Source organism: Motacilla alba, chromosome 17 (genome assembly GCF_015832195.1).
Source record: "Motacilla alba alba isolate MOTALB_02 chromosome 17, Motacilla_alba_V1.0_pri, whole genome shotgun sequence".
In the NCBI taxonomy this organism is placed as follows: Eukaryota; Metazoa; Chordata; class Aves; order Passeriformes; family Motacillidae; genus Motacilla; species Motacilla alba.
The window spans coordinates 1,698,424-1,712,678 of NC_052032.1; the positions used below are offsets into that span (position 1 = coordinate 1,698,424).

At 51.5% G+C, this 14,255-nt stretch overlaps 1 protein-coding gene across 7 annotated transcripts in view; it reads left to right on the top strand.

Moving 5' to 3' along the window:
• NSMF (NMDA receptor synaptonuclear signaling and neuronal migration factor) overlaps positions 1–8,227 on the top strand; it is a 48,720-nt gene extending 40,493 nt beyond the window's left edge. For 6 of the 7 annotated variants that reach the window (XM_038156360.1, XM_038156358.1, XM_038156361.1 and 3 more), the window contains 4 exons: positions 432–511; positions 2,085–2,187; positions 2,548–2,623; positions 4,373–5,037. In XM_038156360.1, coding sequence (XP_038012288.1) covers positions 432–511; positions 2,085–2,187; positions 2,548–2,623; positions 4,373–4,470 — 357 coding nt within the window. In that variant the 3' untranslated portion in view covers positions 4,471–5,037. Of the gene's footprint in view, positions 1–431; positions 512–2,084; positions 2,188–2,547; positions 2,624–4,372 lie in introns of all 7 variants that reach the window. The other variant, XM_038156356.1, reaches the window with a different exon arrangement.
• The last annotated feature ends 6,028 nt before the right edge of the window (positions 8,228–14,255 follow it).

The window sequence follows — 14,255 nt, forward strand, 5'->3', positions numbered from 1 at the left end:
CACTGACCTGGAGGTTGTGACTTTTAACGTTCCCGGTGCTGTGTCAGTCTGTTCGTGCCTCCTGCTGCCCAGTTCTCTGCGGTGCCAGCCCTTGCCTGCGCTCCCTGCTGTGCTCAGCTGCTCCTCTGCCCACCCCCAGCATCACCAAGTGACAGGGGCTTTCTTGGCTTCCCTATTACTCTCCAGCCACCCACAATGGCGGTTTAAATCTATTTTTGTGCCTTTCTAGAGTGATGTGGGCACAGAACAGCAAAAGCCATGGAATCCAGCCCCCAGCACACTGCCCTGAGCGTGTCCGCAGTGCAGGCCTGCTCTGCTCCCTTGTGGCACTTCTGGGAATGGCTGGGCAGGACAGGAAACGCATCCAGGGTTTGTTTCCTCGGGGTCTGTGCAAAGGGGTTTCCATCTGTCTGTCTGTCTGTCTCTTGCAGGGAGGCCCCGGGCACTTATACTTGTTAAAGAACAAAGTCGCCACTTTCGCCAAAGTGGAGAAGGAGGAAGATCTGATCCTGTGAGTGGCTGTGCTGTGCTCGGGGCTTGCATGGGGTTTCTCTGCTGGATTTGCTCAATGTTTGCAGCACATGGTGGAGCAGGAGAAGTGAAGGGAACTGGGGTGATTTTGTCAGGGGATGAGGAGGCTGAGGAGGCACTGAATAGCAGCTCACACTTCATTCAGGGGTGACAGCAAAGGTGGCAGAGCTGAGCTCATCCCTGGAGTGCTGCAGCCCTGTCACCAGGAGATTTATTCTTTTTTCTGTTTAGTGTCTCTGTGGATAGAGACTGTCAAAAAAGGACGGAAAAAAGATACTTCTTCTACTAAAAACAGCCTTGCTGACCAGAAATGAGAACGTGCACTTCGAGCCTCTGGTGCTGTGATACCATTGCTAAGCTGGTGGCCATGGCAGAAATCCAGGGTGTTCCCCCACAGCTGACTCTGGCCGGGGGGAAATGGAATTTGTCTCTGCAAAGCCTGCTCAAAGTCCAGTCTGTTACTGAGGAGGCTTTTCACTAACATGCCAGCCTTCGGCTGGGAGTGCTGAGCAATTTTGCTGCTCCTTGCAGAGAGTAAAGCTTTGCCTGCTTTGCTGCCTACTCGCTTGTGCTGGCTCAAACTTGCTTGGCTAACAGTGCCTGGCTGTGGGGGAGAGGATGTACACCAACCTGTTCCTACACAACTTTTTGTTGGCATGAGAACTGAGTATTAAAATCAACATCTGCTCAGCAATCTCATGCTCTGGCACAAACACTGGCTGTGGAATTCTCCAGCACGTGTGCACATCCACGATTCTGAGCACATCCCAGGCATAGCTGCTCCCAAGCTGATAAATCAGGGATCTGCAGAAAGCTGTGAACACACAGCTAAAAGTTGAGGAGCTTGGAAGTGAATTTCTCCATCCAGCTTGTGTGCTTCTGGGAGGCAGTGCTGAGGAAAGCTGAGGCTGAAGTCTGGTTGGGACACCCATGGAGGAATTTCTGGGCTTTAGAGCCCCCCAAAGTTGCTCCAGCCCTCTGCCCAGGGCAGGGGGTCGTGTTTCACATCCCTCAGGCACCAAGTGCCTGGTCACAGTCACTACACATCAAGGGGGGGGTGACTGTGAGGAGCACCAAGCACGGGCTGACATGGAGCTGCCTGGGCTGTATTGTCTCACTCAGAACAATCTCTCCAGCTGTTCCCTGCTGATTTCATGCCCTGGAATTGAACCAGTGCACTGATAACCCTCGTGTTCAGAAAGGGCAGTTGTTGATAGAAATGGGAGAGAGGAAGCTGGAGGGGATGCTTGGTGAAACTGTCACTCCAGAAGCATTCCTGGGGGACTTTGCTCCCTTCTCCTCACCTTGGAGCTCCCTTGGCTCAATGAGCTGCTCTTCCTTCTCTGCCACATGACTTGGACCTGCTCCTCAGGCCCTGGCTCTGCTCCTGTTCTTCCTTGTCTGGGATCCAATAGCTCTTCCTGAGCAGTTTCCTGCCCAGGACACAAACCGTGGGCCCTGTCTGAGTGTTGTGTGCACACATCCTTGGCATTAATCATGCCTATGGGGAGAGATTTTTTTTTTTTTTTAATGATGTGTTCTGTTTTTTCCAGCTTCTGGAAGAGGTTGAGCAGGCTGATGAGTAAAGTCAATCCTGAACCAAATATCATCCACATCATGGGCTGCTATGTTCTTGGAAACCCCAATGGGGAGAAGGTAGGAGCCTGTGGGTCACCCCTGGAATGTCTGCTGGGCCCAGGGAGGCCACAGTCACACTGGGAGCTCTAAACCTGCCTCTTCTGCTGGCTGGGAACGTGCTGCTGTCCTGTCCTGTGGGAGCTGTGAGTGGGAGAACCCTCTGGACTATGGGGCACAGATGGAAGGATTAGTGATGTGCAGGACAAATAACTGAAATCTTTGAGGAGTTGTTCAAAGCACTTGGTTTATTTATTTACTGGTGAGATAGATGTTTTAAAGGACGTGGGTGGAAAGTTTTCCAGAACAAAGATGGGCAATTTTGGTGCTCAAGAGTCATCATTGTTTTCAGGTCTTAACTCTGGTATGTTTTCCTTTCAGCTATTTCAGAATCTGAAAAACTTAATGAATCCTTATAGGGTTGCCTTTGAGTCTCCACTTGAACTATCAGCTCAAGGTAATTTATTTCCTGTACAAAGATACACACACACTCCTTGCTAACCAGTCTGCCACCTTTGGGGGGCATCTTCATGAAAAAGCAGTTTTGACTCCCTTAAGTCCTGCTGTGGTCTTTGTTTAGCTTGTAACCACCTTGTGTAGTTCAGCTGCTGCCCCGGCTTTCCCCTTGCAGTTCCTGCATGTGTTCACATTTCAAATGCCCTGTTAGTTGTGCCTGAGGCCTCTGCCAGGGTCCTGGCAATGCAAAGGAGACAGCTTTCCAGGCTGGGTGTAGGAGAATCCATCATTACTAGGGCATGAGGAGTCTGTGGGGGAAGTGCACATGGAGCAGAACCTTTTCTGTAGCCAGGTGTGCTGGGGTCTCTTCTCCAGAGCTCAAACCACTGGCACCAAGTCAGTTGTGTCAGTAAGCAACTGGGATATGGCCCATCAGAGCCATTCTACAGCTCAGTCTGCTGGCCTGTTTCCCTTTTTTCCCCTGTAGCTCAAGATATTTCAAGAAGCTACAGGATTTTTCCTGTTCAATGTCAGTAATTCACAGTGCAGTTTCACAAGTGACAGATTCTGAATTTGCCCATGTTGTTTTATCTTTGCTGTAGTTCTTGGCCAATAAAACCATGCGGGATTCAGCTGTAGGCACTTCTCTGCTGCCCACAGCTCTGGTCTCAGCACTGATGGGTTTTTCTTACCTCCCTTCACCCTCAGGAATGTGCAGGAGTTGAGCACATTGGTGCTCGACTGTGCAGAGTTCACAGAATGGCAGAGCTCGCAGAATCACAGTCACAGACTGGTTTGGGTTGGAAGGGACCTTAAGGCTCCCCCAGTTCCAGCCCAGGCTGTTCAGTTCCCTGTGCATGATCAGTTCAGGTGCACAGGGTGCCTGCACAGGAGCAAACATGCTGGGATGTGTCCAGGAGCAGCTTGCAGGGAAATTCCTTGGTTTATGGGCAGCTCAGCAGGCCAGGCAGTGGGTTCTGTGTGCAGGCATTAGAGCAGCTGAGCTTTCAGGAGGCTGGGCTGAAGGATACGTCTGAATTTATCCCCTTGATCGGTCTGGGACGTGCTAAGAGTGTACCCTCGTAATCCTTTGCAAAGTCATCTAAAACTAATCTTAATCAGTCCTCACAAGTGAAAATCCCCTCCTTGAGCCCTGTCTGAGTGCAGGGTTGTTTGCCCTTGTGTTTTCAAATGCACCTCCTGGCTGCCTGTGAGACCCCCTTCAATCAGAGGGGCTGGGGGGCACAGCTGGCACTGGTGTGTGCTGTGAGCTCATTGCTGGGAGCACAGGCAGGAGCAGGACAGTGATGGCCTGATCATTAAAAAAATGTATTTTTTTAATTTGAATTTTCAGTGTTAATTATTTTTAGTGTTTCTTTACAAGGAGTTAACTCTTGGTTTACAGCCTCTGAAGTCCCTGTGCCTCATGCAGGCTGTGGCTGATCATCTACAGCCCCTAGCTCCCCTCAGCCCTCAGAGCAGAGAGGTCAAAGTCTGGAGACAGATTTTGTGCTCAGTTCCTGTCCCCGGGGACAAACCCTGCCAAGGGATTACAGGGAGCTGTTCATGGTTGAGGAGATCTAAAAAGATGTTTGGCTCTCACGGGCCCCTCCACGTGCCCAGTGTCAGCATTTGCCGTGGATGGGTCGCTGTGCCCGCCGCTGGGCTGGGGGTTTGTGCTGCTGTGTTCTGTCACCTGTCCCTCGTGCTGCTTTCAGGGTGTGACCCCTCTGCCTCGTTTCACTTCTAGGTAAGCAAATGATTGAGACTTACTTTGACTTCCGCCTTTACCGCCTCTGGAAGACCCGCCAGCACTCCAAACTGTTGGATTACGATGACATTTTATGAGCTGGAGAAGACTTTGCAAGAGGAAGCTCATCACCAGTGTCCAAGAAGTCATGCTTTATTGCAGAAAGACTTATTTATTGGCACAGGGAGCCCTTCACAGCCCGACGGGAGGCAGCAGTGCTCAAGGGAGGGAAGGAGGAGCCCTCGAAGTGTCGGCAGGAAAAGTCTCCTGGGCCAAGAGAGACTGGAGGGAAGGGGGTGACAGTGACACCTCGCTGGCCTCAGTCCGAGCCGTGGGGCCTCAGGAGGAGCTGTGTGAAACGAGGACAGGATGGAGTTCCTGGCAGAACTGAGCTGTTTTGGGTCAGAATGGGCCAGATTTGATTCCAGGTCCTTTTAAAGACTTTTGAAGCTCAGGTTTTCTTACAAAAAAACCACAAACCGTATTAACCCATGCACTACAGTGAAGAAGTCACCAGAGCACAGAGGGAGCAGGGGGTTGTCCTGGTGGGACTTTCTGTGCTGGGAGTCCTGGAGAGCAAGGACTGCTATACCTACTCCTGCAAGCTTAGAGCAAGATGATCCCATTTCCATGTGAATATATACTGGGATATAGAATTGAAATCTTCTTTTTTTGTTTGTTTGTTTTGTTTAATAGAAAATAAGTGCAATTTTTATAGCGAGGGAGGGGGTAAAATCCCTCCTGATATTTAATCAGTTAAAAATAACACACCATAACCAATAGATGAGGTATTTTTGGTCTGCTTGAAAATATATTCAGAATGGTAATATATCTTCTGTAGACATATTTAATCACCAGCAAACATGGTTTTAACATAAGTTAGCAGACTCTGCATGTCTGCTGCAATGGTTGTGTTCCTTTCAGAGTAGCTGTGCTGCACTATCTGTACGTGCTCTCACAAATGTGTAGTTCTCCTCCAGTTAGCCACAACTTCATTACTTTCTATTTTGCTGCTTGCAAAACTATGGAACTTTAGTTTTGCTGAAATACTTTAGGTTAGAAACACGGGACCTGGCTGGGAAACCTCCGTCAGGCTCACTTTGGTATAAAAATGAATTAGAAATTAATAGCCATGGTAATTAATTGTTCATGCCAGTGTTTTGCTGTGTGTTGGGAGAGGAACTCTCTTCCTGTGTGGAGACCCCTCTGAGGGGGCTGAGCACTGAGGCATTTGGGAGAAATGCTTCTGGAGGGACACAGCACAGGCTTGGAGCATGAGTTTGACTCTTTGTTCACTTGATTGCCAGTTGTTTGTGCATAACCCACCCCTTTTCCCCTGACCTGTTTCTTGGTCTGAGCTGCTCAGCCCCTTCCTGTGGAGGACAGAGAAAACCCTGAGCTCTGTCAGAGCAGCCTGAGAGCCCAGGTCTGTACTTGATATTTGATGGTACCTTTTGGAATCTATTTATTTTGTTTGGTAAGGGGGTGCTTTTTTGGTTTTGGGAATGGGGCTTTTTTCACATTCTACTGTCCTTTCAGAGGACAAATAGAGTCTGTGTAGGTCACTGGCAATTCTGGGACGTGACACAAGTTATTTCTTTTACAAGCAAAGGAAGTAACAGGGAAGGATTACCTTATTTTCCTGATTTCCTGGTATCTCAGATTTGTTGACTGTGAAGTGAAGGAAAACATATGTACAAATCTTCTTTTAACTACTTACAAAGAGAACTTGGTGTTCTGATCTGTAGAGTCCTCCTTTCCCTGTGCCATACCTGTGGTTGTGATTTTGGGGAGCAGGCCTCTGGCTAGAACTGCTGAACCCTTTACATTTAGAGCAGTTTTTTAGCAAAACTTTTGAAGAAATAATGTACATCCAGTAAGGAGAGGAATGGGTGGAGAGAGGTAAAGTCACTGAAAGCCACACAGACAGGTGTGGGCTGTTGCCTCCCCTAGGCTGGGAGCTTTGGTAGCCACGTCTCATCCCTGGACTCAGTCAGGTTTGCCAGACTTACAGTGAAGGGGAGAACAGGCACCAGTCTGTAGCTTTTGGAAGAAAATGCCAGATATAAAAGAAAAAGAATCCCAAATTCATGCCAATTACTGTTTAGCATTGGAGCTTCCACCAGCTCTGCGGTGAGAGGTGGGAGCCAGAGGTGCGCTGAAAGCACAAAGTCATTTTATCTGGAGAAGGAAATGATTGTGGGAGGATTAAAATGCTGACACAAAACTCTCTCCCTTTCTGACCCTTTCACCTCCTAACTGGGGACAGGCAAACTGTTCTTCCTTTCTCAAATCCCAATTCAGTGAACTTGGTAGCATGAATGTAGCATTGTGCAACTATTGAAAATCTTATTTAACCCCCAAAGGGCCCATTTTTGTATCCAGTTGAGTGATTTCTCTGTAGAATTGTTGTATATCCTCACTGACCACTTGTAGTGCTTGGGGTGCAAAGTAGAAGGTAGATTGTACAGTAATTTCTGTGTTGGAATGGACACTATGGAATGTTCTCCTGGTGCAGTTTATGGGATATGACAACTCGTGAATGCATTTCCCTCCAAAGATCTATATTCCTCATAGCTTGTGATGTTTATGACATGAACATTCTTTTCCTTTGTAGCATTCATATGCCTAAAGAGATGAAATTCTCTCAGAGCCGTGACTGGAATAGAGTTGTGATGTTTGATGTCCTGTGCGCAGCAGCGTCCTTGGAGTTAACCACTGGTGACAGAGGAAAACGCTTTTATTCCCCTTTTTTACTGGTGGAGTTTTTCAGGTGGCTGCTGGGAAAGGAAGGGGTCAGCAGAGGCAAATAAAAATTGTAATTATTTAAACTTTAGAGGTAAAAATAGAGCCTGGAACTTTCTCAGTGAGACCAGCCTGTAAAGGATGAGCCCAGCATGGTCCCAGCCAGGACAGCTCCAAGGCCCCGTGTGTTCCTCACCCCCTGTGCTCCTGCAGCATCCCCTGGAGGTTCTGGGGCTCCCCCAGTGCCCTGCCTGGGGCAGCTGTGGCTGCTGGGCACACGGGACAATCTGCCGTTCCTCTCCTACCTGTTCCTGCAGCTCTCACCACCCTGCTCTCGGGGCGTGTCTGAAACCAGTTCTGTCCTGCGCCGCCGGCAGTTCCGTGTGCCTGGGCTGGGTGAGCAGCGAGCGAAGAGCAGCTCCATCCCCACTGCCCTGTCCCACCAGGGAACTGCTGCTCCTCTGTGCTCTGGAACTGCCTTTAGCAGGGCCAGGAGAGTGGGGACACCTGGTTCCCTTGAAGAGAAGCAGATGGAGCTGCTGATCGGATGGCTGAGCTGGCTGCCAGCTCTGGCTGTTCACCAGCCTCGGGTGGGGTTTGTGCTGCCCTCGCTGGAGGTGGTGTTGGATGTGACCCCAGCCCGAGCCTGGGTAAATGTGTTACCATGTGTTAAATGTGATAAATGTGTCATGGCCCGAGCTGGCAGTGTCACCTCCAGGACAGGAGGGGGCAGGAAGGGCCTCATCTGTCCCAGCCCTGCTCCTCAGCCTGGCTCAGTGCTGGGGGTGCCCCAGGATGTTCTCTGGTGCCTGCAGGGAATGTTCACTCAGCTGGAGAGGCCTGGGGGATCATAGGCTCTGTGGATGTGGCACTTTCAGAGGGGCTTTTCTCTTTTCCTCTTGTGTGGCTGGGAAGGAAAGGGAAGAAAATTCAAGTTACCCATGGATATAGAAATAGGTAGAAACAGATAAAGCTTTTTGCACCTCTGCTCATGCTGCAGCCACCAGCTTCCCTTTGCAGCTGACCTCCAGGCCTGGGGTGGGAAACATGAATTCCCAGATAATCCCTTCCTGTGTTAAAAAAAAAAAAAAAAAAGAAAAAAAAGAAAAATCCTTGTAGCTCCAGCAAAACATCTGACTGCAAAAAGTACCCAGCCAGCTCATCCTGCCCATGTGAGGACTCAGGACTCTGCTATGGGATCCCACCTGCTCCCACCTCTGGAGCCACCAAAGGCAGTGAAGGGGCTTGGCCTCTGTGCAGGAAACTCCAGGAAGGAATTTATTTTTCATTCCTCAGCCTGGACTTGCTGCCTGGAGCTCAGCACAGGGTTCCTGCTTCCAGCGGTGTGTCCATGTGCTCCCGTGTGCTCGCCCCCAGGCTCTGTCCCAGCTCTGGGGGATGCTCCCCGTGCAGGGAGGTGAGAGCTGGGATGCGGTGTCAGCACTGCTCGGGATCCTGGCCCAGAGCCACCCCACAAACAGCTCCTGCTGCTCCTGCCTTGCTGACCTGTGCCTGGCAGTTCCTGTTGCCAGGCTCTGCTGGCAGGGCTGCTCGGCACCCTCAGCAGCACAAGTGGGGTTGGCTGAAGGAATGGAAAATGCTGGTTATAAACAGCCAGCCTGGCAGGATCTGGGAGCAGGAGTGTGTCCTTAATCCCGGCCCCATTCTTAATCCCACTGGAGATGGAATGCCAGGCTCGCTCTGTTCTCTTGGTTTAAATGTAAACATTCAGCCTCTCACAAGCTGGTTTGAGTCACACTGGGATATTATTCATGTCTTAGTCCAAGATAAGATATGTTACGGTGTGAGTGAGAAAATCCTTCCAGTTGGCACCTGCTGGCAGAGCCCTCCACCAGGGGCTGTGCCCTCCTTCCTGGGGAACTGGGCCCCACTGCCAGGTGGGCTCAGGTAAAGCTCAGCTCAGGTCAAGCTGAGTTGCTCTGTGTTCTGGGTTTTGCTGTGCCAGTCCCTGGAGCTGGGGACAGCTCTTCCAGAGCATCCCAGTGTCCTCCCAGGGGCTACTGAGTGGTGATACCATTTTCCACATCATCTGTAAAGACTTTGTGATCCTGTATTTTGTCCCACTGACTACAGCCTACCCCTGGCTTTCTGCATCTTCCATGGAAGTGGTTTTTAATTCTCATTCTGGAAACACAAGCCAAAGTCAACTGGAAACTGTTACTGGCAAGTCAGCCTGTTAATGATCTCCTCTGTGGGAGCTGAGGGTGTAAATGGGTGGTTAAAGGGCCCTGGCCCTGATTGGGATCATTGTTATTCCCCGGTGATCCTGCTGGGTCATGGGCACAGTTGATGGTAAGATAACGTCTTGCTGGGGCAGTGCATGATCTATCAAAGAGCACCAGGAACCAGCAGCAGCTTTGGTTCAGAAACAACTTCAGCCCAATTTACTGCCAGTCAGTGTGAGAAATGTAAAGACTGAAAGGAATAAACATTGTGGACATTAAATGTAAAGAATCCATCTGAAGAGAAACAACATTGCTTTTTTCCATAAATGTTTAGTAAATATTAAAGAACTAATGAAACCTAATAATTTTTCACAGTATTGTATTGCTTTTACAGTATCCATAAAAGTGACATAGGTAAGAACAGATAAGACCCATCACAGGTTGTTGCCCTGTTCCGAGAATCGGGATAATTACTCAGTTCTTTGGGCATTCCAAACTTCCTTATCTCAGCCTCCCAGTGGCCTGGTGATAATCACAGCAGGAGTGCCCTATAAACCTTTAGCAGGAGGAACCTCTCCACCTGCACTGCTGAGCTGAGAGACCCCCCAAGCACCCGAGGGAGCCACGTGCTGGTCCCATGTCCTGGGGTGGCCCCTGCTGTGCTTTTTCCCCTCTCTACAGCCTCACCCTTGGGCACAGCCCCTGCCCTGCCCCCCCTCTCCTCCCAGGGCTGCAGGGATGCAGGGTTCTACCTGGGGAACGTTTCTCACTGAGTGACTGAGCCTCTGCCGAGGCTGTGGGCTGCTCACTGGCCAGGGACTGGTCACTGCCACCATCCCCTGGTCTCTGGCTCAGGACCAGCTCAAATGCACACTGGGTGGATTCAAAAGGCTTGAGTGAGAAGTGGGGGGTTATGAGATAATTGGCTCCTAATTTGTATTTTCATTGCTAAGTCTCGATTGCAGTCATACAGACCCACCTACAAGATGCTGTAAAGGTGGAGCTGGTGCAGAGCTGGGAATTCAAGGACAGGGATCTTTGCCCTTACCTTTGCAATGCCCTAAAAAGAGATAAACACAGCCAAGCGAGGCCCCTGAGCAGGGATCCTGCTCCCTGCTGTGCCCCTGTGCTCAGACCTGACTTTGCTGGGGGTTCAGGTGGGGGTGGCTGAAGGAACCAAACGGGTTTGGTGTTCCCCATCCCAGGGAGCCAGGCTGGAGTTGTACCCAAACGTGCTGAATGGGCTGTAGCTTTTCTGCTGTGTATTTCCTGTTGTTCTTTAATAACACTATTCCTGGAACTGGGGTGACTTCAGATGTGATACCAAGCAACAACACAACCTTAGCTCTCAAGGGCTGGGAGCCAGCACCCTTTTGGGATCTTTTTCCCCTTGGAGTTCAGGCACCAGTTTTCATTTCCAGCTCCCTTTGCTTCTGCAGAGTGAGGGGACATCAGCAGCTTTCTGAACAAAAACTTTGGTGCCTGAGTATCAAGGAGAAAAGGAAAGAGTGGCAATGGGTCTGGTGAATGTGGAGAAGGAGAGATTATGTCCAGAAATGCCCCTAAACTCTGAGATGATTGAGCAAGTTTCTTTCAGCTTCCACAGAAAAAGAAGCAATGTTTTCAAAACAATGGGGGGAGCCCCAGACCACTTCAGTGGAACTGATCAGTTGACAAACCTTGCAAAGACAAACCACTCTGCTGATTCTGACTCTGCTCTCTGTGGGGTTCAGAGGGAGCTGACAGTGTCCTGCTCCTTTCCAAACCCAGCTAGAGTGCAGGCCAGTGTGGCTGCAGCCATCCCTGCTGGCTCCACACAGACCTGCCTGGCACGTCCAGGCACTCGGAGCCCTCCTTGCTCTCCCATCCCAGCAGGAAGCTGAAGGCACAGCAGGGGCACAAGGAGCTGGAAAAGAGCCCTGGGGTTGGAGAGCCCAACCTGGAACATGCTGGTTTGGGGCCAAAATGGTCTTGAGGTTAATGGAGAGTTTTGAAAACAAAGACTATGATCTCCCAGGTCTCGGTGGCCCTGGAGCAGCAGGCTGGCTCCTTGGAAAAGTGAGAAGGAGGTTCCAGTGACCCCAGCAGCCTTGCTGTGGTTTCTGGCTGCTGCTGCCGTCCAGGGCTGGGGACAACCCTGCCTGACTCAGGAGCGCCCTGCCATCTCTGCTGCCTCAGCTTCCTCTGGGACTCTGCTGCTTTGTGTAGCATAACCAGGCCTCGAGTGCACAAATGTTTCTAGGGCTAAAGACATCATTTAATAAAAGGAGACGTTTCTGGGAAAGCTGTTTTTTTCTCATTTTTGTTGTTGTTATTGTCGTTCTCTGGCTGAGTTTATAAACCCAGGAAACGGCACTCGGCAGATGCTGTGTGAGGGAAATGAGGTGTGATGAACCTGTGGTGCAGGTGAGGAACCTACAGGCACTGGCACCTCTGCATGGCAGCAGCTGAACACAGGAGCAGAGCTCATGAGAGACAAATGGCCCAGGTGCAGCTAAAAGGGGAGGAAAGCAAAAAATCCTGATAATTTAAACAAGGGACCATCTGAGAGCCACAAATCCAGTCATGGGGATAGGACAGGGATAGCTCAGAGTGATTCAGGTTCCTGCAGCATCTGCGGCTTAGTGAGCATGGGGTGCTAAGGAATTTAGAGCGCATTAGGGATTGTGCCTCTTCCTGGGAGGAAGGCTAATCCCTGAGCACCCTCCCAGACACAGAAACAGGGCCCTGGAGAAATCCAAGGGAGGTTAAAGGCCTGGTAATCCCCCTGGGGAAAACAGACCCGGCTCCAAACCAGCATGTCCCCAGGAGGGCAGAAGACAAGGAATGAATTCTGATAAAGCACTTTCTCTCCCACAGGCCTGTTTGAGTGAAATGCCACTGGCTTGAACTCCCGGGTGCAATTTTCCCCTTATCTCCAATGCTGACAGTCACCTGCATGATCGTCTTCTGGCAGATGTGGTAACTGCAGCCCCTCAGCACAAAGAGAAACAGGCTGGACAACTCTGTCATTTGAGCCATTTTTCTTCAGCCCTGGGATCTCAGCCTCCGTTTCTCCATCCTCCCCATTTGGGGATATTCTCCATGTGCCACCACCACAGTGAGGTGGGATGTGCCATATTCACCTCAGCTGTGTGACAGATGACAGAAATCAGCTTTGATCCCTTACTACCCACTGCACAGCCTTCTGGCACCACTGGTGCCTGGAGGGCCTGGTGCCCACAGAGATGGTCTTGATTTTTTATCCTTTGTCCTGGAACCATTCCACGTGCTGTGGTTTTAAATCAGCACCATGAGGTACAAAGTCAAACTTGCTGGAGAAGCCCAGTCACAAGGGATTACTTTTCCCTGTTGCTTCTCGCCTCTCCCTTGGTGCTCTGTTGCAGGCAGTGGGTGATGGACACAAACTGGAGTGGGAGCTGAGCAGGGACCCGAGTTTAAGGTGAAATCACCCAGAGTCATGCTGGGCCCTGCTCTCTGCCTGTCCCCTCGTCCCCTGGCTGTACTTGGGGCTGTTCCTCTGACCCAGCCCCTGTCGTGCTGTCTCTGCCACCTCCTCTTGCAGCTCCGCAGCCGCATCAGCCGTGCCCCGGCTCTGTCCGTGCCCCGCGATGGCACTTTGCCATCACAGCCTCCCAGTGCTGGCCCCTGTCATCATCACACCTGGGTTTTGTAATCGAGCACTCCCTCTTGTGCCAAAATACGAGCGGGATTCCCGGGAGCCTCTTGGGACCAGCACCGGGCACTCGGCCGGGGCTCCCCGCGGGTGTAAACACAGCGGAGCGGGGGATTAGCTCCAGGGCACTCCGGCCAAGTCTCGCTGCCCAGCCCTTGACACTGTTTCACTGACTCAGCCGAGGCTTGGAGCAGTTGACAGAAATGATAGAAGGCTCTCAAATCCTAACTGGCAGGGGAGGGGATGAATAATGGCTGGATTTAATGTTTTGTTCTAAAGGCGGGCGGGCATGCAGCGGAACTAGCAGATGTCAGGTTCAATGTCCACAAAGGGAGGCGCTTTCTTTGCGCCAGGTGCAGCAAAACTGTGTGGGATTCATTATTTCAGGATTTACGGGCTTTACACAGGCTCAAAAGCCAACCAGACAAGACCACGAAAGAGAAATCCATTGAGATCTCCGAGCACAAAGGCACATTGTTGGCTCTGGACGTGCCTGAGCCATGAGTCACCAGAGGCGGGGAAATGTCTCTACCCGCTCGCTCCGCTCTTTATCCTCAACCCCGGGCACCCGCTGTGGCCCGGCGAGTGCCGGAGGCAGATGGTGCGTGATGGACCTGCGCTTGAGGGAGCACGGCAGGTCATGCGTGAGCCTCACATCAGCCCGGAGTTATCTGAGGTGAAGGCGCGGAGCTGCCTCCTCCCCGGAGCGCCGCCGCGCAGCTCCGCGGGGCGCACAGCCCAGCCGGGCCCCGGCACGGGCGGCCTCGGCAATAAAAGCTATTTCCAGTGGTATCATTCCAGGTCCCGTTCGAAGAGGGTGCAATTGCTCTGTTGCGGCTCGGGAGTGCAAAGGTAGGAGCCTTATCAGCAGGATACGGAGCTGCTCCCGTAAACACACCTGTGCTTTCGGCTCCCAGCGGGGGCAGCCGCCCGTGCCGGGCGCGGCTCGGGGACCTCCCCGAGTCCTGCCCAAAGGTAATTTTATGTCACGGCGTGCCGTGTGCCCCGAGTCTCCCAGGCGAGGATTTGGGAGGCGTGGGAAGTGCTGCGCTGCCGAGCGATCGTTTCCTGATTGCACACACTTCCCAAAGACACCTGCGGGCGGCTGATAACAGGCGCTGACTGGAAATAACGCCGCGGCGGCACTTGTGTGTCCAACCAGCGGCTGCCATGAATCACTGAACCACAGAATAGCCGGGCTTGGACGGGACCTCTGGAGATCGTCCTGTCCAACCCCCTGCCAAGACAGGGTCACCCGGAGCAGGTGACACAGGAA